The sequence below is a fragment of the Aquarana catesbeiana genome, linkage group LG13 (assembly GCF_042186555.1).
Source record: "Aquarana catesbeiana isolate 2022-GZ linkage group LG13, ASM4218655v1, whole genome shotgun sequence".
Classification (NCBI taxonomy): Eukaryota; Metazoa; Chordata; class Amphibia; order Anura; family Ranidae; genus Aquarana; species Aquarana catesbeiana.
This window is the reverse complement of record NC_133336.1, coordinates 86,329,169-86,353,761: the sequence shown is the minus strand read 5'-3', so window position 1 is coordinate 86,353,761 and position 24,593 is coordinate 86,329,169. Positions and strand designations below refer to the sequence as shown.

At 43.2% G+C, this 24,593-nt stretch overlaps 1 protein-coding gene across 11 annotated transcripts in view; it reads left to right on the top strand.

Annotated features, from left to right (window-relative positions):
• SMOC1 (SPARC related modular calcium binding 1) overlaps window positions 1–24,593 on the top strand; it is a 296,270-nt gene that overhangs the window by 251,792 nt on the left and 19,885 nt on the right. For all 11 annotated transcript variants that reach the window (XM_073609800.1, XM_073609810.1, XM_073609807.1 and 8 more), the window contains 4 exons: window positions 3,955–4,147; window positions 4,229–4,311; window positions 21,830–21,935; window positions 23,827–24,074. In XM_073609800.1, coding sequence (XP_073465901.1) covers window positions 3,955–4,147; window positions 4,229–4,311; window positions 21,830–21,935; window positions 23,827–24,074 — 630 coding nt within the window. The remainder of the gene's footprint in view (window positions 1–3,954; window positions 4,148–4,228; window positions 4,312–21,829; window positions 21,936–23,826; window positions 24,075–24,593) is intronic.

Sequence of the window (24,593 nt, the reverse complement as noted above, 5' to 3'; positions counted from 1 at the left end):
TTAGCTGTTGAATATATTAAAAACTGTACAGAAACATATGTTTATTGGTAGACTGTGCAGTTATTATATTTTTGTACCTGCTTGTTTAATTTATTTTGCACAATAGGTGCAAACCTGGTCCGACAGTCTTGCAATAGTGGCATATAGATTGGTCTATCATTGGAACCACTCAAATTTAAAGAGCACCTTTATTAAGATAAATATGTAGGCTGCCGATGCTAACTTCCTTCTGAAAAATGCAAGTTACCTGGCTGTCTCAGACATTTAAAAACAAGTTTGTGACCTGTGAAGTAAGAATTCCTGAAGTGCATACTTTATTTTTATTTAGTGACTTTATGTATGCTTTAGGTATTAAAGCCACTGACCAGTAAATGTAGCACGCATACTTCCCCTTTAATCCTGTGCTTGCAAAGCATACAGAATCAACGGTGCTGACAACAGCTAAGAGGATTTCCTCAAAGTCCCCTTTAGGTATGTTCACTATTGCTTATAAATTCCCTTTAAATATTGACTGCTACAAAGCTTCAGGAGGAAGGCACTCCTCCATGTAACTACTAGCTGCAGGAGTCCCAATCAGGTATTGGATTTCCATTTTTGCAGGCAGTTCCAAGCAGAAATGTGGACCACCAATTTTATATAAAAAGGCTGTTGGCCTGCTATCCTTTTGTGCTTAGAGGATTCAGAATTGTGCTCAGTAGGCATATGCAAGATTCTAAAAATGCAGGCGATAATATCTTAACTTTTTTAACCACTTCAGTCCCGGAAGATTTTACCCTCTTCCTGACCAGAGCACTTTTTACAATTTGGCACTGTGTCGCTTTAACTGGTAATTGCGCGGTCATGCGATGCTGTACCCAAAATTTGCGTCCTTTTTCCCACAAATAGAGCTTTCTTTTGGTGGTATTTGATCACCTGTGCGGTTTTCATTTTTTGCACTATAAACAATATTTTTTACATTTTGCTATAATAAATATCCCCAAAAATGTTTTTAAAAAACAAATTTCTTCATCAGTTTCGGCCAATATATAATCTTCTATATATTCTTGGTAGAAAAAATTGCAATAAGCGTATATTCATTGGTTTGCGCAAAAGTTATAGCGTCTGCAAACTATGGGAAAGATTTATGGCATTTTCATTATTTTTTTTTTTTTTTTACTAGTAATGGCAGCGATCTGCGATTTTAATCGGGATTGCGGCGGACAGATCGGACACTTTTGACACATTTTTGGGACCATTGACATTTATACAGTGATCAGTGCTATGAAAATGCACTGATTACTGTGTAAATGTCACTGGTAGGGAAGGGGTTAACATTAGGGGGCGATCAAGGGGTTAAATGTGTTCCCTCAGTGTGTATGTTCTAACTGTATGGGGATAGGACTGAGTAAGAGAGGAGACATATCGCTAATCCTTTTTACTAGGAACATGTCTCCCTTCGCCTGACAGCACAGGGATTTATGTGTTTACACACACAAATGGCCGTGCTGGCGCTCCTGCACGCGATTGCGCCTGCTGGTCACGCGCATTAGGTCCCCCGCCGTGCAGTGGGTGTGCGCGGGTGCCTCTGGCTGCACGTGTGTGCCCTCTGGTGGCTCTTAAAGGGCCGATGTACCCATACGTGATTTTGCGCACCCGTGCCACTTTGCCGACGTATAACGGCGTGAGCCGGTCGGCAAGTGGTTATTCTCAAAAATAGCACACCATGCATAACGCTATTCAGCGGGAACCTGCGGAGATTCGAACCATGTATTGACAGGCTGAATGTACCCAGTTGATCAATCCTGACAGATTTCACATGTGATTATTGCTAGTGGCTGTTGCCGCTAGCAATAATCACTGTGTTCTCCCAGTGGGGACAGCTTCCCCCACCCCCACTCTGGGAGAACACAATGGTTCCGCAGGAGGGATTCCCCTATCAACACTGTTTGTGTTGATGGAGGAATCAAGTGAATTTCTTTTGTGCAATCCATGGTTACAGAAAAGAAATGTGCTCTGTCTATGGCAGGCCTAAGCTTTGCCATTAGACCAGCTACCAACTTCATATGGATGAAGCAAACCCCTTTTACAAGAACATTTAGCAGCAATGTTCATATTTACATTAGATAAAGGGAAAAACACAAAATATTTTTACAGCCCTTGCTTTCTGACCAGCTCAGTAGTGTTCTTTGCATAGTGAGGGTTGTGTTTTAGTATGAATAGACCTGCGCTGTTATAGCTAAATATACTGATTGTATAGAACACAAGTATGCCGTACTGCCATACCATTTGAGTAATGTGTGTAAGTTGGCTTAAACTCCACCTGGACTCCATCCAAGCAACCTTGTCCTCTCATAACTCACCTGCATTCTCCTTTTATGGATAAGAGGGGACATGTCACTGTGAATATGTTCCCTTGGTCTAATAACTAATTCATTCTGTCTGAGCTGCAGAAGCTTTCTCCAGTTACAATAATGATGCCAAGACTTGGATTGGCAGTCAGTTTATTGGATAGGGCCAAGACAAGGCTTTTTGGGGCTATACTACACTGTCATGCAGCCAAAATCTTGCTGGGCTGTGGAGCAGGCTGTATACCAAAAAAAAAAAAAGGCACAGATGTGATGTTGAGCAAAATTTCCTACGATCACATAAGATATGGTGCAGGTATTCTGATTCGTACCCTGCTGGTTTCTGTGCACTCTATACATAGTTCATTCAGTGGGATGGCACCTAGTCAGTTCAGTAGCTTATGCAACGTTAACTATCTAAGATAACAGAGTGGGGGTCTTCCTCAGTCTAAAAAAATGTAGGTGTATTCCTTTAACTCACCATAAGCATAATCAATATACTACAGACTAGTGTATATTTCAAATGCACTTCATATATGCTTTTTTTGCCATGTGTTTACTAGTGTTTTCCTTGTAGTCACACTGAATGGAGTGATAAAAGCATAGCAAAAAACTGATAGCCCCAAAGCTTTCCATTAACCGAGGCTTTGAGCTTTGAGGAAAATTGCATGACTATTGAAAGATTCCTTGTTCCCCTGACACAGAGAGACATTGGGGTGAGCTTTAATATTGTAAGTTAGAGAAGTATTTTCTGTCTGGCCTACTGTAGTGAACAGTACTTACCTCCCACTTAGATCTGCATTGAGAAGAAGTCGATTTGTAGGAGTTATGTAATCTCAACTAAGTCCTCTATTGGCAGAGATCAAAGCTGAGCTGCTGTTGTTTGTAGTGTTCATTGAGCATCTCCCAGAGGTGTGTCTTGCTGAGTCCTCTAGCGTCGTACATGAAGTCAGTACACATTCAAGAACCCCATGAAAGAGGTTGTTCACTTCAAACTAAAGTTGAACCATATTTACAATCCATCTAATAGGAACCCAGAGGGGGTTCTTCCTTCCAGGACCCTCCTTTCAGCTCTACAAATATGGCAGAAGTCATAGAGCTCAATTATATTTGAACAAATAGCCACAATACTAGTCTTCACTTGTGGGAGTAATCAGAGATTCCAGTGTCAGGGTTGCAGAAGGGGGTTCTGTATCGTTAACAGGGGTCATCTTTGTAAAAAGTATTTTTGCTTTCCCTTCCTCTGGGTCAGCACATTTTGTGTCTTTCCCCAGTCTCTCTAGAGGACCATCATGTTTAAAATAAACAGCTACTAATTGTATTCACAAATACAGAAGTAAAAGCCTTGGCACAGAACCAGAAATAATCAACATTATATGCAGCATGGTCTGTGTAATGATCCATTTTAGGCTAAAAAGGGCTTATCCTAAATCACAAAGTAACACTTGTAGGTAATCATCTATGAGACTGTTGTGCAAGAGTCCTAGGTATATATGAGGGCATATGCCGCCCCTACCAATAACATGTAAATACATCTTAGAACATATTAAAACAATATTTTGTTCATATTTACTGGTCCTTTAAAAATGCTTGTATGTTGCTCATGGACTTGTGTGCTACTTTTAAACAGAGAAAGTGAACTCCTGTGACCAGGAAAGGCAAAGCGCTTTGGAGGAGGCAAGAGAAAATCCACGAGAAGGCATTGTGATTCCAGAGTGTGCTCCAGGAGGACTATACAAGCCAGTACAGTGTCATCAATCCACAGGCTATTGCTGGTGTGTTTTAGTAGATACAGGGCGCCCTTTACCGGGAACATCTACACGGTAAGTAATCTTTCAGCTTTTACAGCAAAAGATGGACAGGGCACAAAATCTCATATTTTGTTATAATTCACTTCAATGTAGATATGAAACTCCAGTATGTGAAAGTGATGCAAAGTGGAAAATTACTGACGCAGAGGATCCATTTAAAGACCGAGAGCTGCCAGGTAAAAATCAGCTATGGTCATTATTCTTGTTATTGATGACATCTAGGGCCATGCCAGGTGAAGATTTCATCTTGGATGGTTATTATTTTTTAAGTGAAATGATTAGGGTCATTTCCATGCACCCGATGTTGCGGACAAAACATGTTAGACGGAGCTAAGGGTTCGTGTTGTAGAGTGAGATCTGTTGCTGTTCAGCCATAGGAAACTGGGGACAGTGATGCTCATGCAGGATACCTAGCGCTGCCCTGTATGAGTCTACTTCATGACCAAAGGCTAAACTGATCTGTTTATATGTAAGGGTGTCTACTTTGTGGCAATAAAATCTTTATTGAGGAGAACACTATGTTTCTCTTCCTTTGTGTCTTTTGAGCATTGGTTATGATTGTGGAGGTTTAATTAGGTTGCATCCACCAGTGGAGAGATAGCCCTGTCCTGGCTCTAAAAAGGATATGCGCTTGAGACCTTTTATCATTCAAAGGTCATACCAATAAGGTGAAGAGTGTATTACGTGTGGAAGATTATAGGCCTGTTCATGAAAATTTTAATGTTTATTCATCATTTTTGTGATCACAGTTTTTAGCAACACTGGTGATATTTTAAAGTTGATTATCATGCTTGGAGTAGTGCACAAATGCACTTCATTGTTTGATATTATCCTCACATAACACTTTGTTGTATATTGTGTTTTTTGTTTTGTTTTTTGTTTTTTGTGATAGTTTGGTGATTATTTAGATATCAGTATACCTAAGATTGTCTCTCGATTGGGCCAAAAATGAACAGATTGAAAAGTTGTCATCTAACAATAATTTATATGGTGTTTTTGTTTTTATTTATTTCTATTTTTGAATGACTCTCAGATTGTACTGCTGTATTAATGCTGTGTGACAACATTTCATTATAATATCTTATAATTAAATCAAAAGAGTAGTGAAATGTAAGAAATTATTGTATGTTTAGAGTCACGTGTTTAGAGTCTGGACACACCCCTGGGGTTTCTTCACTACTTTGGATATGTCTGACCACATCATAATGCTGGTTAAAAATGTAAAAAGCCAATCAACAATTTGTGTGTGGTTATGTGTAATAGAGCCCAATGGAAAATAATTATTATATTTAACCATACACATGTGTTTGTGATTTGTCTGACATTGGCAGTTGGGAAACTGAAAAGATGTTAGCTAAGTAACAAAAGAAGTTCTGGTGGTATTTTTTTGCCATAACAAAAATTTCTTCTTCAGCAAAAATGATTGTTTTATTATGCTTCTCAACATTCTCGCTTCCCTCCTTCTCAATGCAAGTGCTGTGAGCTGAAATAAAGTAGTTGTATTAGATTTGTGTTTTTTTTCCACATTCATGGCTTAAAATGAACCTGTGGCCAGGCTATTGTATTTACATTTCTAAATTGTACATTACAGGGCACAGGATGATATTCTGGAACCAAGGGGTTCTGCAGCTGCCTTCAGGGGATTAAACAATGCAAATATAGCCATAATAACAGTCCTGCATAACCCATCTCATTTCCAGCAAGCCTAAGGTTTTTGCTAGTGTCCTTAAGAAAACAGATGTCTTATGTCTGCTTCGAGAGATGCAGACCTTTTTCTCTTCAGCTCTTTGCCCTTTTCACAAGATTTGTTTCTACTAACAAGATTCTTCAGCCACTAATGCTCATTTTCCAAATGAGTTACTCCCCAATTCTGGCAGGCCCTAAATGTTGCTCTTTGGGCACTGGACTCTGCATTAGGCACATGATGCAATACGTAGATTTAGCTGCAGTGTGCTCTAAAGGTCCAGGGGTGTGCTACACTCATCAGTCCTTAAAGACTCCTTAGCGGGTATTCCCACCAGGAGGGCCAAGATCACTGGGTGAAGTGTGTTCTCAACAGTCTTCAAGGCTGACTGGAAGAACTGCACGACACATCGTTGTAGTGAGTCAGGGCTTTGCCCTATCTGGGAGCCTGGGTGTGCTGTGCTCTGATCCCCAAGGCGTTAACGGAGTTCCATCTGCGACTGATTTTCTCACAGCCAGAGGCAGGAGCGGTTTAGGTTTTGGGTTTGGCACCATTTTTGAGTTGCAAGGCTTTCAGTCCAGGCACCACACTCTGCTAGCCTCCTTGACAGACATACTGCACATGTATGGACCTGATATTTACTTCTGCACTCACTTTCACCACAGCACATCCATCCTCTGGAAGTTCCTTGGGTCCCTACTGCCTTCAGTGATGGGCCACAGAATGTTACTTTGCATTGTATAGTTGTGAGTACTCCTATTGGGACATTCCTCATGCTCTATGGCCAATCATAGGAACAGAGGGGGTGGGCCAGCGGAGCCTGCCAGCCTATGCTCAGCTAATGGCTCGGGGAAGGGGTGTCTGCAGTATTTTAGCATCCTGATCCTGCAAGTCTGGACCACTATTCCCAAAACTGAGTTGTTACCATCTTCAGAGTCTCCTGCTTCTACTTATCGAGAAAGGAATTTTCTGCCACTGTGTCTGAATTTATGGGAAACAGTCAGTAATATTATGGGCCGCAGGCTGAAACCAGGCCCCCTCTTCCTCTTTTTTAGAGTCCATTTCTGATCGTCTCCTGGTTGCTTCTGCATTACCAAAAAGGAGGATGAGGATGGTACCTTGTCTGGTTCAGAGGACTTGGTTCATGAGTAAAGGATACTATTGAAATTCTTACTGATGCAGTGCACACTTGCCTTGACCTAGTTGGCTTTGGTCAACCCAGGCAGGATTCTCTAAAAATGCCTTAGCCTGCTAAAACCTCCCCTGTACACTCGCTTTTACAGCCTGTATTGTACTGTGACGGACCTAATTCTTGAAAGATTTTTAACCCAAAAAGTATTTTGCTCAGCAATATCCTATTGAGGAGGAGTTTCTGAAGACACTGAGTGTCCTCATGCACCCAGCTATTTCCTGTCTTAAAAAAACCCTAATGGTCCCTGTTGAGAATATTCTAGTACATAAGGACTCTGCATAAATGTTCATAAAAGCTTTCCAAAGCCTTGTTAGCCTTTCTAGGCCCTGCTATGTAACTTGCCATAGCGACAATCTCAGTCTGCCAGACTCTAACTGTCTGGTCCTGGAAAATGACTCAGGACCCTGGATCCATACCAACAGATCCCTGTGTCCTCCAACAACTGAAGCTCTTGCCCATGGCCCCGCACTATTGTGTTTATAGGTTAGCAAATACACTTCACAAGGTTTCCAGGATGGATCTCCTTTCAGTATGTATATATATGAGGAGAATCCTTTGGCTCAAATATTGGTTTGCAGTACTTCTGTGTAGGAAGCGACCCAGGTGGATGAACTTTTGTTGAATCCTTGGGCTCCTGTATCTAGGAAGTCATTGCCAACTGTAAGCAAGCTGGGAGAAGAGGCAAGCCAATAGATGGTTAAGTACCAATACCTTGATTTTATGGTAAGATGGATTTTAAAACTGCACGAAAGATGCTTTAGGGTGTACAGTAGGTAGGACATGTATGTTAATATAAAACTGAGATCCTGAAATCATGTTTAGCTTCACTGTGTCATGGCCTCGCTTTTGCAAATGGCTAAACACACCTTTCATGCACTACTTTTGCCAGTGCTCAAGCATAGGAGTAGGCACCAGGTACAGCATTGTGGGATGAAAGATCGATTTTGCAAGTTTTCCCGATACCTGGAGGATCATGCTTTTCAAGGGGCATTCAGTAGCAAGTCAGGACGGTGGGCAGCGGTGCTAAGGGTACTGTTCATCATTGGAGGGTGCCTGGTGTGCAGCTGTACGGTCACTTTATTTTGTGTGACCCAGAACAGGTTTATTTTAAGGTAATATAAATTCCTAATAAATACAAGGCTGGTGATTTTCACAAGCTCCTTATAAGGTTGAACCTGCTTTTTTTAACAGTTCCTTGGCTGCTTTTAATATTACTGTTTATAAAAACGTGTTGTGAAGTTCTCAGGCGTTTATAACAAAACTGTAGTTTCTTCTAGATCTATGCAGGAGGGTATAATAAAATAGGTGGAGACACAGCTGTAATTTATAGTATTTCTCCTCTGTGCATACTGGCCAAGATTTCAACAGAAATTATACCTACATTTGGCTTTTCCCCCATATAGTAGTACAAATAAAATAAATATAAGCGGTAACATTTATATCAAAAGGATAAATTGAGCTGTTACATTATCTGCATAGTTACTGGCAGTAACATATAGAATTGATTTCACAGCCTTTCTGAATCATATACATTTTTTCAGTTTGTCTTGGCAAGTCTGCCAGTTTTTAACCTCAAACACCTGGACTCCACGAGTCATTCTGTAAACTCCACACAGGAGAAAATGTTGCTGGAAAGCCTTGTTTGAAATAAGAGCGTGTCCATGCTGAATAATACGTAGGAAAGATCTGCTTGGGGATAAAGTCTCTGGTTGGGTCATTTGTATTGCTTAAAACACCTTTTCTGTGGAAGGCTGTGTTAGAAAGTATAAGCCAGGGCTGTGTGCATTTAAGTATAAATCTGCAGTGTTATACAGGCACCCAACAGTAATAATATTTTCTTTTAAGTATTTTTTGCCATTTTGTATAACTCAACCTACGAAATGTGCACAGTTTGCATTTTTCATTGACGCTGCACTTGTACCTAGTTTGTGTGCATTCTAGATATGAATACGGATCATCTGGCATTTTAAACATTGCCTCTATCAATATGATTTAAGGGGGTAGAAATAAATAAACCAATCCACACGTGTATGCCATTCTGCATCCCTTTGTGAAAACAAGATTTATTTTAGCAATGAGATCAGTGGTAATATAACTCCAGAAGATCAATTTGCTTTAAAGCAGAACAAAAGAATATATTTTTTTTAATGCAAACATTTTAAAAAGGTAAAAATAGTGCATCTGCATTAGCTTTTGCTTTATCTATAATTTATTATATTCATATGCCATCTTGCAGAGTCTATTTACTATACTATTCTACAACATATGTCCTTTTTCAACATTAGTGGGAGGCAATGAAGAGGTGCTACCATGTTAGGGAAGTGATGGAATCGCTACCTTAACCGCTTCAGCCCTGGAAGATTTGGCTGCTGAATGACCAGGCCATGTTTTGCGATTCGGCACTGCGTTGCTTTAAGTGACAAGTGCGCAGTCCTGCGACGTTATACCCTAACAAAATTGGTGTCCTTTTTTCCCCACAAATAGAGCTTTCTTTTGGTGGTATTTGATCATCTCTGCGGTTTTTATTTTTTGTGCTATAAACAAAAAAAGAGCGACGATTTTGTAAAAAACACAATATTTTGTACTTTTTGCTATAATAAATATCCCAATTTTTTTTTTAAAAAAAAGCTAATTTTTTCTCAGTTTAGGCCGATATGTATTCTTCTACATATTTTTGGTAATAAAAATCGCAATAAGCATATATATTTATTGGTTTGCGCAAAAGTTATAGCGTCTACAAAATAGGGGATAGATTTATAGCATTTTTATAATTATTTTTTTTTTTACTAGTAATGGCGGCGATTTGCAATTTTTATCAGGACATTATGGCGGACACATTGGACACTTTTGACACATTTTTGGGACCATTGGCATTTATACAGCGATCAGTGCTATAAAAATGCACTGATTACTATAAAAATGTCAGTGGCAGGTAAAGGGGTTAACACTAAGGGGCGATCAAGGGTTAACTGTGTTCCCTCTCTGTGTTCTAACTGAAGGGGGGATGGAACTGTCTAGGGGAGATGACAGATCGCTGTTCATACTTTGTATGAACACACGATTAGTCTCTTCTCCCCGCAGAGAACCGGGATCAGTGTGTTTACACACAGATCCCAGTTCTCGGTGTGTCACGAGTGATCGCGGGAACCCAGCGCTCATCGCGACCGCCGGGCACTCGCATTGTCTCCGGGGGCAAGCAGCGCACGCCCCTAGTGGCTACAGGACAAAGCGATGTTACATAGAGTCGTTTCGCCCAGCCCTGCCATTCTGCCACAGTAAAACTGCGGCGGCTGGTCGGCAAGTGGTTAAAGTGGCTGTAAACCCTCACATATACCCAGTGAAGTGAACAGCCTCAAATGATACACAGAGATGAAACACATCCTCCTACATATGTATTACTTGTTTATCTGCAGTCTTCTCCTCTCTACATCCTTTCAAAAGTGCAGATTGTGTTAAAAGTCTTTCTTCATCTGTCAGGAGCACAGAGGAGCGGGCGGGGAGACTGCAGTTACAGTGTGAGAGCTGATTGGAGGAAAGGAACACACCCCCTCCACACAGCTGAAGAACTGTGTTGTGAATAGACAAGCTCCATTCTGAGCTCTTCCACCCACTCCCTCCCAACACAAATTTTATCCCATGTGTTGGGAAAACTTCTCAGAAGTGACTCATGCTGATAACAGAGAAAGAAGCACCAGAGGGAAATGACACTTAGAGCTTTGGAGAGAGATAAGTAAACACTACAGTTATACACTATAATACCAAAAGTATTGGGACGCCTGCCTTTACACACAAATTAACTTTAATGGCACCCCAGTCTTAGTCCATAGGATTCAATATTGAGTTGGCCAACCCTTTGCAGCTATAACAGCTTCAACTCTTCTGGGAAGGCTGTCCACAAGGTTTAGGAGTGTGTCTATGGGAATGTTTGACCACTCTTTCAGAAGCGCATTTGTGAGGTTAGGCACTGATGTTGGATAAGAAACCTCAGTCATGAAATCTGAGTAAAGTCCATACACTATATTACCAAAAGATTAGGACACCTACCTTTACACATGAGAAGGCCTGGCTCACAGTTTAATCCATCCCAAAAGTGTTCTATCAAGTTGAGGTCAGGGCTCTGTGCAGGCCAGTCAAGTTCTTTCACCCCAAACTAGCTCAGTCATGTTGGTTCAGGAAGGGGCCATCCCCAAATTGTACCCACAAAGTTGGGAGCATGACATTTTCCAAAATGTCTTTGTATGCTGATGCCTTTATAGTTCCCTTCACTGGAACTAAGGGGAAAACAACCCCAAACCATAATCCCCCCTCCACCAAATGATTTGGACCAGTGCACAAAGCAAGGTCCATAAAGATATGGATGAGCGAGTTTGGGGTGGAGGAACTTGACTGGCCTGCAAAGAGTCCTGACCTCAACCCAATAGAACACCTTTGGGGTGAATTACAGCAGAGACTGCGAGCCAGGCCTTCTCATGCGTAAAGGCAGGTGTCCTAATCTTTTGGTAATATAGTGTATGTGCTTTGCTCAGATTTCATGACTGAGGTTTACAACCACTTTAAAGCACATCTATGGTCAAAATGTAAAACCATTATATCCATTTTTACATTATATTTCAATTCTTAGATTGTAAGCTCTAAGGAGCAGGGCCCTCTGATTCCTACTGTATCAAATTGTATTGTATTTGTACTGTTTACCCTCAAGTTGTAAAGCGCTACGTAAACTGTTGGCGCTATATAAATACTGTATAATAATAATAATAATTATTATTTCTAGCCTACTCCTTTTACTTGAATCTTGTCGTTTGTAAACTTACATTGTGAAGATCCCCACACATAATAATAGGGCTATTTAAAGCCCCACCCTAGTCCTTTCTCTCTCCTGCTCATTTATCAGCCACGTGTTACTCAATTTATTTAATGCAGCTGTCTATCAAATGTGAAGGCAGAACTGGGAGGAAACGCTTTATTCTGTGTGGTGATAATATGTAGGAGCATAATGACATACTAAAAGGTAGATGTGGAAAAACGTTGAACTTTTTTTATTGCTGTCTGTGTCCCCGTTAGAGGGATTCACCCTCTAAATTTGTCCTGTTTACCATTATAACCAAAAGTGAAAGGAAATCTCAAATTTTGGGTTGTCACCTGAACAGCAAATCTTCCAATGGGTACACAAGTCCTAGTGACCAGGGTTACCACCAGGAATTCTCTCACTTTAGAGGGATTTCCTAAATTTCTGTTTTAGATATGGGACAGGAAGTGAAGGGAAATCTCCCCAGTGGGACACAGATGGAAAAAAAAAACTGACAGGGCTTATAACCCTCCCACCCAAAGTGAAAATAAGAGTTTTGCTTTTAGTTCTGCTTTAAGCATGGGAATGTTTCATTGATTTTTGTAACTAGCTCATTTGTGCAACACTAATGCCCCGCACACACGGTCGGACATTGATCGGACATTCCGACAACAAAATCCATGGATTTTTTCCGACGGATGTTGGCTCAAACTTGTCTTGCATACACACGGTCACACAAAGTTGTCAGAAAATCCGATCATTCTGAACGCGGTGACGTAAAACACGTACGTCGGGACTATAAACGGGGCAGTAGACAATAGCTTTCATCTCTTTATTTATTCTGAGCATGCGTGGCACTTTGTGTGTCGGATTTGTGTACACACGATCGGAAATTCCGACAACGGGTTTTGTTGTCGGAAAATTTTATATCCTGCTCTCAAACTTTGTGTGTCGGAAAATCCGATGGAAAATGCTGATGGAGCCTACACACGGTCGGTATTTCCGACAACAAGGTCCTATCACACATTTTCTGTCGGAAAATCCGACCGTGTGTACAGGGCATAAAGCTGCATGCATGAACATCTCTTGAATTTCTGTGTTTAATTAGAATGTCTGCTTAATGTGGTTTTAAACCTAGAAAGTTTTTACCCTGCATTCTATGCATTAAAGGGTAAGTTCACCTTTACAGAAAAATCTGTAAGGTGAACTTACACTGGACCCTAAGAGCCGGTTCACACAGGGGCGACCTGTCAGGCGACCTAGCCGCCTGACAAGTCGCCTCCCGTTCTGTACAATGGAACCGTTCTAATAGGAGCGACGCAAGTGGCTCCGACTTAGAAAAAGGTTCCTTTACTACTTCGGGGGCGACTTGGGGCGACTTGCATAGACTTCTATACAGAAGTCGTTTTGCAAGTCGCCGCGGAAGTCGTTTGCAGGTCGCCTCGCTGAGGCGACCTGCAAGTCGTGCCGCCCCTGTGTGAACCGGGGCTAAGGCTGGCGATCTCCCGCACTGACACATCGGATAGCCGATTTACCGGTCTGGGGATCTGAAATCCCCATGACATAATCTCCTAAATGTAGCTCGTAAAGGTACGTATAGGAGACATTCTACTTGGTCGGCGCCATCACATGGGTGGCGCCGACCAATTAGAACCCACATAGCCCATCCTGTTAGCGGGGGAGAAGAGGAGAGAAAGCTGCGGGGATTTCAGATCCCCGGACCGGTAAATCAGCTATATGATGTGTCAGTTCAGGAGATCGCCGGCCTCATGTACAGCGGGACCTGGTGCGATGGGGAGAAGGTCCAGTGTAAGTTCACCTTACAGATTTTCTGTAAAGGTGAGCTTACACTTTAAGGTAAAAAAAACTTCAGTGCATAGGATCCCCCCAGCCCCTTCTTTATACTTTCCTAAACTCATTCTCAATCCAGTGCTTTGCCAAAGAGCAGCAGCTCTCTCTGATCCCTCCCTCCTGACAGGACAGAGAGGCAACAGCAAGGGCCATTGGCTCCTGTTGCTGTCAGTCAAAGCCTTTGACAAGGGAGTGGGGGACTGGGCCGAGCCTTGCTGTCTGTGTCTATAGATGCAGCCAGCGTGGCTCAGGATTAAGCCCGCAGGTGTGTCACCATAGGAAGCTGTTTCCTATGGTGGCACACCGAGAAGAGGAGAATGTGCTAAACCATTGCACAGAGCAGGTAAGTATAACATGTTTGATATTTAAATCACTTTAAAGGGTTTTGCATATGTCATACACAAGATACAGTGGGGGGTTGTTTACGAAAGGCAAATCCACTTTGCACTACAAGTGCACTTGGAAGTGCTGTCGTTTTAAATGTGAGGGGTAGATCTGAAATGAGGGGAAGCTCTGCTGATTTTATCATCCAATCATGTGCAAGCTAAAATGCTGTTTTTTTATTTTCCTTGCATGTCCCCCTCTGATCTACAGCGACTTTACTTCCAAGTGCACTTGTAGTGCAAAGTGGATTTGCCTTTCGTAAATAACCCCCTGTGTGTTATGTTAACAAAAGTATGTTAATATGTCACAGGCGAGTTTGTGTATGAACTGATATGCCTACCCTTGTGAGAATCCACATTTTAGCCTTGCCCTACATGTATGTCACAGTGGAATATCCTTTGGTCTCTGCTATGCTGTTAAGCAAAAAAAAAAAAAGGTTTGTGATTTCTGACTTCCAAACGAAGGTAAGAAATGCCACCTGTTAGGCCTCATGTACACTGAGGCTGTTAATTGGACGTTCAAAGGCAGTTGGACGTATTTTTCAACTGCCCCTGAACTCATTCAATGTTATCCTATGTGACCATGTACATAGTTTCGTTTACAGTTGTTTTTAGGCAGTTGTGTTTAACAGCCTTTCTTTGAAGGCAAAAAAATTAGTTCAGACGCCAAAGATTTCCATGTTTCAGACGCCAAACACGGCTAAATGCAGTACCGGCGATTAGCCTCGTTCTCGTTTATAAACGCGCCCTATTTTTTTTTTACATTAAAAATCTCAAAAATTATGGCAAATGATGAAAAACCATTAAAAAAATATTTAAAAAACTTGTAATTGCTTGCAATGATTCATAGACTATTTATATACCCTAATGAGCCCTTGATCCAATCCAATACACCACTAGCATTGCTGTTATCTGAAGTATAATTGGAATTTGACCCATATGTTGTTAGATTTGAACAAGCAACTTGTGGCAGGTGACATGGCAAGTGGACAATCCACAACTTGTGGCAGGTGACGTGGCAAATGACAATCCGCAACTTGTGGCAGGTGACGTGGCAAGTGGACAATCTGCAACTTGTGGCAGGTGACGTGGCAAGTGGACAATCTGCAACTTGTGGCAGGTGATGTGGCAAGTGGACAATCTGCAACTTGTGGCAGGTGACATGGCAAGTGGACAATCCACAACTTGTGGCAGGTGACGTGGCAAGTGGACAATCCACAACTTGTGGCAGGTGACATGGCAAATGGCCAATCTGCAACTTGTGTCAGGTGACGTGGCAAGTGGACAATCTGCAACTTGTGGTAGGTGACATGGCAAGTGGACAATCCACAACTTGTGGCAGGTGACATGGCAAATGACAATCCGTAAATTGTGGCAGGTGACGTGGCAAGTGGACAATCTGCAACTTGTGGCAGGTAACGTGGCAAGTGGACAATCTGCAACTTGTGGCAGGTGATGTGGCAAGTGGACAATCCACAACTTGTGGCAGGTGACATGGCAAATGACAATCCGCAACTTGTGGCAGGTGACGTGGCAAGTGGACAATCTGCAACTTGTGGCAGGTGACGTGGCAAGTGGACAATGTGCAACTTGTGGCAGGTGACATGGCAAGTGGACAATCCACAACTTGTGGCAGGTGACATGGCAAATGACAATCCGCAACTTGTGGCAGGTGACAAGGCAATTGGACAATCCGCAATGTGTGGCAGGCGACGTGGCAAGTGACACGCTAAATACAAGTACACTACTGCTCTCTCAGCTGCTGCTACTCACTCTGGTCTCACAAAATGGCTGAAATAGTTAAATAATACTCTTTTTTTGAGCTTGGGGAGGGTCTTATGATGTTATCTTAACTAAAGGCTTCTAGACGCAAACGCGTTAAAACATGGCTAAACGCGGCATGCCAACGCAGGTAAACGGGCATTTAAAACTCCGGTTTTAAGGTGTCAAAAAAAATCATTCAGAGGACTTTGCCTCAGCGTCCCCTGTACATGGAGCCTTACTCTCCTACAGAGGCACTTGTTTGTGTTGTTAGAGTTCTTATTACATTTACATGATCCCCAACTTGTGGATAAAATGAAGTGAATGGAGTATGTGTGGTTGCATTCTGACAAAACCTGGTTTCTGAGGTATGGGTAAGGGCAGGCCTCCCACGGCAGACACAGCTTCTACCGTGAACATAAACGCTGAAGTCAAATGAGCATTTCTATTTAGGTAATGGAGAACAAAGGAAGGAGAGAACTCAGACAGTCCCTTGTCGATGAATAATTGTTTTATCCCCTAAACAATATTTTACTCGGTCTCACTGTGCCTCATAAACATGCTATTATATGGTCACCTAATCTAAGATGGTTTAGACAGTCTTTATTTCTTTTTTCTCCCATATGCACAACCTAGGTACATTGATGTTACAACTATATATTTAGCGAGGGATGAAAACTCCTAACTTTTCAAACCATTTCCCTCAGTAGCTCTAATTATCCAGCAGAATTTCAGTTTGGAATACGTCACATTGGAGAAAATGTGCAATAGAGAGACATAGACCCGTTGCAAATCAACAGCTCAGTTTTTTGTGTTTGACAAATCATTGTTCTTGTGCAGCACTGAAGGGGTTAAGAAGGGCTGCTTATGTCCACCAGCACCCCGATCTAAAGTAGCACAAGCTAAGAAATTCTTCTAACAAAAGCAGTGCTTGGTCCATAAGTTACACCGACAGCTGAAATGAAAAGCATCTGTGCTTCTCTTTGCTCTGTTCTCAATCTCAGCTCATTGTATGAGAATCTGACCTTCTTACATGGATTAGAACACCGTTGATGTTGCAAGGAGAATAGAACTAAGAGCAGCTCAAGGATAAATGCAAAAATTACCTTGTTCACTGCGACCAGCTACAAAAACATAATGAAAGCCAAATGAGTTTGATTTACTTCTAATGCCGCGTACACACGAGCGGACTTTCTATCCTACTTGGTCCGGCACACTTTCCGACGGACTTTGTCCGCCAGGTGCGCCGGACTTTAAAACGAACGGACTTGCCCACACACGCCGGGATTTTCCGGCGGGCTAAGTCCGCCCGTCTTTCCGACGGACTTTCGCCGGAGTTCCGGCGGACTTTCAGAATGAACGGACTTGCCCACACACGGACAAGTCCGTTCATTTTGAACGTGACTCAGGTGCGACGGGACTAGAAAAGGATGTCAATCTTGCCGCTTTTATCGGCTAGATTGACACCTTGCGAGCCCCGTCGCGGGGCATACCAGGCCCTTAGGTCTGGTATGGATTATAAAGGGGAACCCCGCTACGCCAAAAAAACGGCGTGGGGTCCCCCCTAAAATCCATACCAGACCCCGATCCGAGCACGCAGCCTGGCCGGTCAGGAAAGGGGGTGGGGACGAGCGAGCGCCCCCCCCCCCCTCCTGAACCGTACCAGGCCGCATGCCCTCAACATGGGGGGTGGGTGCTTTGGGGGAGGGGGGCGCCCTGCGCCCCCCCCCCAAAGCACCTTGTCCCCATGTTGATGAGGACAAGGGCCTCTTCCCGACAACCCTGGCCGTTGGTTGTCGGGGTCTGCGGGCGGGGGCTTATCGGAATCTGGGAGCCCCCTTTAATAAGGGGGCCCCCAGATCCCGGCCCCCCACCCTATGTAAATGAGTATGGGGTACATGGTACCCCTACCCATTTACCTAGGAAAAAAGTGTAAGTAATAAAACACACCACACAGGTTTTTAAAATATTTTATTAAACAGCTCCGGGGGGGGGGGTCTTCTTCCGGCTTCGGGGGTCCCTCCGCTTCATCTTCTCCCGGCGTCCGGTTGGTTCTTCTCCGCTCTCCGGCCTCTTCTCCCGGTGTCGCAGGTCTTCGGCCGGCCCCTCCGCTCTCTTCATGTAGCTCTATTGCGAGCGGAGGTCCGGACTTCTTGGCTTCTTGGCTTCTTGGCTTCTTGGCTTCTCTTCTCTTCTCTTCCCCCAGATGTTGACACGACGCTCTCTCCGGCTGGACTGGTCTCTGAGGGCTGCGTTGTGACTTATATAGGCGGAGACCCCGCCCCCATATGATGTCACAGTCCCTGGGCATGCTGGGACTGTGACGTTTTAGGGGGCGTGGTCGGGGGGCGTGGTCGACCACGCCCCTAAAACGTCACAGTCCCAGCATGCCCAGGGACTGTGACATCATATGGGGGCGGGGTCTCCGCCTATATAAGTCACAACGCAGCCCTCAGAAACCAGTCCAGCCGGAGAGAGCGTCGTGTCAACATCTGGGGGAAGAGAAGAGAAGCCAAGCCAAGCCAAGCCAAGAAGCCAAGAAGCCAAGAAGTCCGGACCTCCGCTCGCAATAGAGCTACATGAAGAGAGCGGAGGGGCCGGCCGAAGACCTGCGACACCGGGAGAAGAGGCCGGAGAGCGGAGAAGAACCAACCGGACGCCGGGAGAAGATGAAGCGGAGGGACCCCCGAAGCCGGAAGAAGACCCCCGAAGCCGGAGGAAGATCCCCCCCCGGAGCTGTTTAATAAAATATTTTAAAAACCTGTGTAGTGTGTTTTATTACTTACACTTTTTTCCTAGGTAAATGGGTAGGGGTACCATGTACCCCATACTCATTTACATAGGGTGGGGGGCCGGGATCTGGGGGCCCCCTTATTAAAGGGGGCTCCCAGATTCCGATAAGCCCCCGCCCGCAGACCCCGACAACCAACGGCCAGGGTTGTCGGGAAGAGGCCCTTGTCCTCATCAACATGGGGACAAGGTGCTTTGGGGGGGGGGGGGGGCGCAGGGCGCCCCCCTCCCCCAAAGCACCCACCCCCCATGTTGAGGGCATGCGGCCTGGTACGGTTCAGGAGGGGGGGGGGGGCGCTCGCTCGTCCCCACCCCCTTTCCTGACCGGCCAGGCTGCGTGCTCGGATCGGGGTCTGGTATGGATTTTAGGGGGACCCCACGCCGTTTTTTCGGCGTAGCGGGGTTCCCCTTTATAATCCATACCAGACCTAAGGGCCTGGTATGCCCCGCGCTCGCCGCAATAGGAAGATTTGTTTTTCCTATTGCAGCGAGCGCGAGATGCAATCTCGTGTCGTATTTGGTCTGTCGGACCAGCCTACACACGAGCGGGCTTTCCGTCGGACCAGCACACACACGAGCGGACTTTCTGCCCGAAACTGAGTCCGACGGAAAGATTTCAAACATGTTTGAAATCTAGGTCCGGCGGGCTTTTGGGAAGAAGTCCGCCGGAAAAGTCCGCCGCCGCCCACACACGGGCGGATTGTCCGGCACACTCTGGTCCGCCGGACCAAGTATGCCGGAAAGTCCGACCGTGTGTACGCGGCATAATAGTCTAAAAACCAATGGATTCAAATACCGAATAATAAAGAAGACTATACATGGGGTTATCGGATTAGCCTAGTAAATATAAACACATTTAATGTACACATGTATTTTCTTAATTCACATGTATGATGCAGGTTGTAGTATGAAGGCATGCAGAGCAGGTAGAGTATTTGTGTGGTTTCCAGACTCCTCAGCCAGAGGCTTCATTCAATGTCTCCTGCATTAGGCCCATCCCACAACCATAAAGTGATTAAAGGGCATTTCACCAATATTCATTTATTGTTCTTGTTCACTTTATCAATTGTTTCTTGGTGAACAATCTGGTATACATACTATATAATGGAATTCAGTAAACTGATACAATGCCAAAGTAAGAGAAAAACAGCATACCCTAGCTCAACTGCTTAAAGCGGGGGTCCACCTATCTATCGTTTTTTTTTTTTTTTGAGTTCATTCACAAACTTTTCTTCTCAGCATTACATACTCACATATTGTGTGTAATATGTCCGCCTGTGTCAGATTTCCTCAGAAAGAATAACTTATATTATTCACTGCAGGCGGTTTCCATCTTCATTGTGGGCATTTGAAGCCCGCAAGCATTTATTTCCTGGATGTGGTGAATGCTGTGCTCCCAGCATTCACCACTCGTTCCCACACATGCTCAGTGGCATCCTGGGAAGCCTGAGACTAGCTCCCAGGAGACTGTGCGGAGTCTGGGAGAGGCTAGAAACACGCCTACTCCCACGGGAGGAGAACCAGGAAGTGCAAAGAAGAATAGAAAAATAAAAGGTAATTACGGCGATTAAAATTTTTTTAAACGGCATGTCAGCATCTAGGCAAGGAAGAGAATACATACAGATATTGTTCAAAATTTGGGTGGAACCCCGCTTTAATCAGACTTCAGTGGCTGGAAGCCATGCTCAGGCTGGGAGGTTCCATTCCTCAGTATGGCACATTCACACCAATTATGCTATGAGGAAGGCTGTTGAAACTGAAACGTAGTAGCATTTTAGACACTGTATGCATTGATATGTAGCCAATAAAGATTCTACAATGAAGAGTTCATTAAGTTGACGTCTTCTTGTTTCTGAATATACAATGCCAAAATATGCCTGTCAGTTATGCCATAGATCTGTACTGGCTACAGCAATACAATGCAGGCATCTGGTGGTGCCAGGATTGCCGCCTTTCCTTGATATCAGCCATGATATGCTTTGCTCTTTGCAGGTCTGATGTTGCTAGGATCACCACCTTTCTTTAATATTGGCTTTGATAGGCTTGACCGATGCGGTCTGGTGATGAATGCTACATCACAGTGAGGTATATGGCAGACTAGCTATCCTGGCTTGTAGCTGATGGCAATTCGCTTAATAGAGCACTTGACTTCTGATAAAGCATTGCTCCTTCACTGGTCAAAACACCAGGGAAAAGCTGGGAAATAACACTTTGCTGATCTGATCAGCAAGGGAGACACTCCATAGAAGTAGGAGAGTGTTTTATTAGTCCTCCTAGCTATAAACTAGCGTGGCAGAGTTCAGGTGATGGTAAACACCCCTGCTCATTATCCTTCCTATGCCTAACAACACACAGAAAGGTGAACAAAGATGCAGGATACCCCTTAGTATGTTCTTAAATCATAAGAAATACTAAATTCACAATCTAGCAAGTTGATATAAAAAGTTCAATAAACCACTCATTCTTAAAACAAATCTATAACCTTTTTTGGGGGGATGCACACACATTATTTAGCGCATCTGTACTCTAAAAAAGTCTGTAATTACCCTCCCACTATATAGTATGCATATGCCAATGCCTATACTTACTGTCCTGCTGCAATCTGCTGCTCTAATTAGCTCCTTGGTAAAAGTCCCTGCATTTCTAGGTATGGGCATACATTAACATTCTGCTTTCCTCCCACAATGCCACATTTAGTGCCTGGGTAACCAGTTGCCAAACCTATTTAACCTCAGACCGAAACTAGGTTGTGTTAAACTGCCAAGTGATCAATGTCTCTTTAGTTATCAAACTAGAGGTACAATTATATGGGCACCAACATGGGGCAACTGGCATATGTTTTAACACTTAAATGAGGCATCCATAACATCAAAGGACTGAAAAGGGTATACTGAGCTAAACATCAGGTAGCACTAAGGCTGCAAGCTTCCAATTACTTCAATTACTTCTGGCAATAGCAGCAGGAAAAACAACACACAGGTAATTTCTTTAGCCTATATCGTACATCTTGGAGAAAATTCAGGCTCCTCTACTTGAGCCATGTAAGGAAGCCCAGTATGTGGGAACCTTAAATTACAGGGCCCAGGTAAGAGACTCTTCAAAATAATAGAAAGACTGGAGAAAATAATGCGCAATATTGGCAAAAAAAATTTGCAATGGAAAAAAATTTAAAAAATGAAATTTTATAAATAATCCACAAAAGGACAGGGTTCACACACTTTGATGCATATTTTTTTTTATTCAACAGGATGTCCGGACGGGAAGAAACTGGAGTTTATCACAAGTTTGCTGGATGCTCTCACTACAGATATGGTTCAAGCCATCAACTCAGCTGCCCCAGCAGCAGGTGGCAGGTTAGTCCTCAAATACAAGCTGGTCATGGACCTTAAATCAATGTAAAACACTAAAATGCTATCATATCTCCAAAACTAGCAGTTACATTTATTAACAACTCAGCATAACATCCTATTAAACCAAGCTTGTGTTATCTGAGTCACTCAGTCTGTGTGGTATGGGGCTGTAGGAAAATCTTTAAAGCAGTGTTTTGTGGTCACATTTATGAAGAGACTTAACATGTAGGACTGCCAAGAATTTTACTTTTATGGCTTTTAAGGGAAACCAAAAGGCAGGACAGTGTAAGTGTGTCTATAGCTATCCCCTTAGGCATTAACCACACAGACTATATCTTGCTGAGAAAACCTGTATTCCTGTGCTGAAACATTAAAGAATTCTGCTAAGCACTGTTTGTATCTAAACAAACGATTCTACCTATCTGTAACATAATCTCATATAACATTTCTCATGAAAGAAAGTTAAAGTGAACCCGCCATGTCCACCAAAGTGATTATATAAACCTAACTGAGAAAGTGCCGACCCCTTGCAGGGCACAAAACTACCTGCGCATGGTTTAAAATGATTTTGTTTGTGCTTGGGAGGATACTGGATCTCAGGCCCAAGTTGCACACAGGGCCTCTTGACTGTTTAAGTCAAGATTAGATGCTACCCACTCCCAGTGGTGGATTTACCCCTGTCATTCAGATCTCTAATGCTAGAATATCTGCGATCTGGCATTTGACAACTACCGCATTATGATTCTGTACAACAATAGTGATATAAACTTACACCGGCATCATCCTAGCTTCTATGGTTCTGTCCTAAACGATTATTTCTGGCCTAATCTCTTAGGAGCTATAGAGATTGTCTGGAAAAAAATCATCAGTTCTTCACCAAGCCCAGTTAGCCATTTTCTGGGTGCCCCCCAAGACTTTCCAACGTGCATTTCACATTTGAGCAGATTTTAACCACGAAAAAAAGTGACTTTTAGAGTGCAGTGTAGAGGGGCAATGGGTATGAACACAAAAATTAAATAATTTTTAAGGGGGTCTCATTGCAATAAAGACGCTGAAGCAGTTGCTAGACTAATGCCGCGTACACACAAGCGGAATTTCAGACAGAAAAAGTCAGACGGGAGCTTTTCATCGTATATTCTGATCGTGTGTATGCCCCATTGGACTTTTTACATCGAAAATTCTGACTGACCTAGAAAGAGAACATGTTCTAAATTTTTCTGATGGAACCAAATCCTAAAACCGCTCGTCTGTATGCTGTTCCGAGGTACCAAAAACGACGCATGCTCTGAAGCAAGTACGAGACGGAAGCTATTGGCTACTGGCTATTGAACTTCCTTTTTCTAGTCCCGTCATACGTGTTGTACGTCACCGCGTTCTTGATGGTCGGACTTTGGTGTGACCGTGTGTATGCAAGACAGCTTGAGCGGAATTCTGTCGGAATTCCGTCGGAGAAACCTTCAGAGTTTATTCCGACGGCAAAACCGCTCGCGTGTACACGGCATTAGGCACAGTAGGCCCTTTAGGAGGAGGAAGAGAAGTGGCCTCTCCCTAAATCAGCATTACATTATTTACCCATCAGTCATCTAACATTGGATTATTGTCACAGTATTGTAAGTCAAGTTATCTTTTGAAAACTATTATATTACTACTATTATTTCTAGCCTCCCAGGATCACTAAATAGTAATAAAGTTGAAACTTTTAAAAAGGATTGAAAGCTTTTGCATTTTTCCTCACATTTTTGTTCTCTGATGTTTACAAGTGACGCCCAAGTATGTGTAAGTTATCCATGGTCCACAATTTGTAATGTTAGGTTTTTGAAGGTAATTTGATACATTGGTAAAGATTACATGGCTCTAATACACATGAAATAATCACTGAAATATCCTACTTTAGATTCTCTGAACCAGATCCCAACCACACACTGGAGGAACGTGTGGTTTTCTGGTACTTCAATCAGCTAGACAGCAATGGCAGTGAAGACATCAATAAGAAGGAGATGAAACCTTTCAAGAGATATGTAAAGAAAAAAGCCAAGCCCAAGAAATGTGCCAGGAAGTTCACTGACTACTGTGATCTAAATAAGGACAAATCCATCTCACTCACAGAGTTAAAAGGATGTCTAGGTGTTCGTAAGGACCCAGGTAGGCAGATGGACTTTCTCATTGCTTCTGATTTTAGATGCCTTCTCTCAAATATGGACTTAGCATTGCAACAAAGATGTTATCATCCACAACACCAAAGTCTCAGTTACATTCAGGACCCGTTTTGTGCATTTTCAACATGGCCTAGGACCATGAGAGACACAGACACTCAAAAAATAATGTTGCTGACTGTCTGTAACGCATTCCCTGATATAATGGCAAGCTCCAGAATGCCATCCTGACTGCCAGTGCAATCTGATTGGGTCCTCATTTTTGCTAACTTTCAAGTTTGCACATTTTTATTAGTGAAATAATGTACTGGGTACGTATAGTTCATGCACCTAGAATCAAACTACTAACAGAGTAGAGAGTTGGTTTGCTTACACTTCTAGTGATCGATAATGTGGCAAAGCAGGTAAACTGATTGTTTCCAGCCCTCAACCCTCCTATCCTGCTTTAGCATGCAATGTGCAGCCATGATGTTTTTCTTGTTAGAATGTGGTAGGGGAAACAGCACAA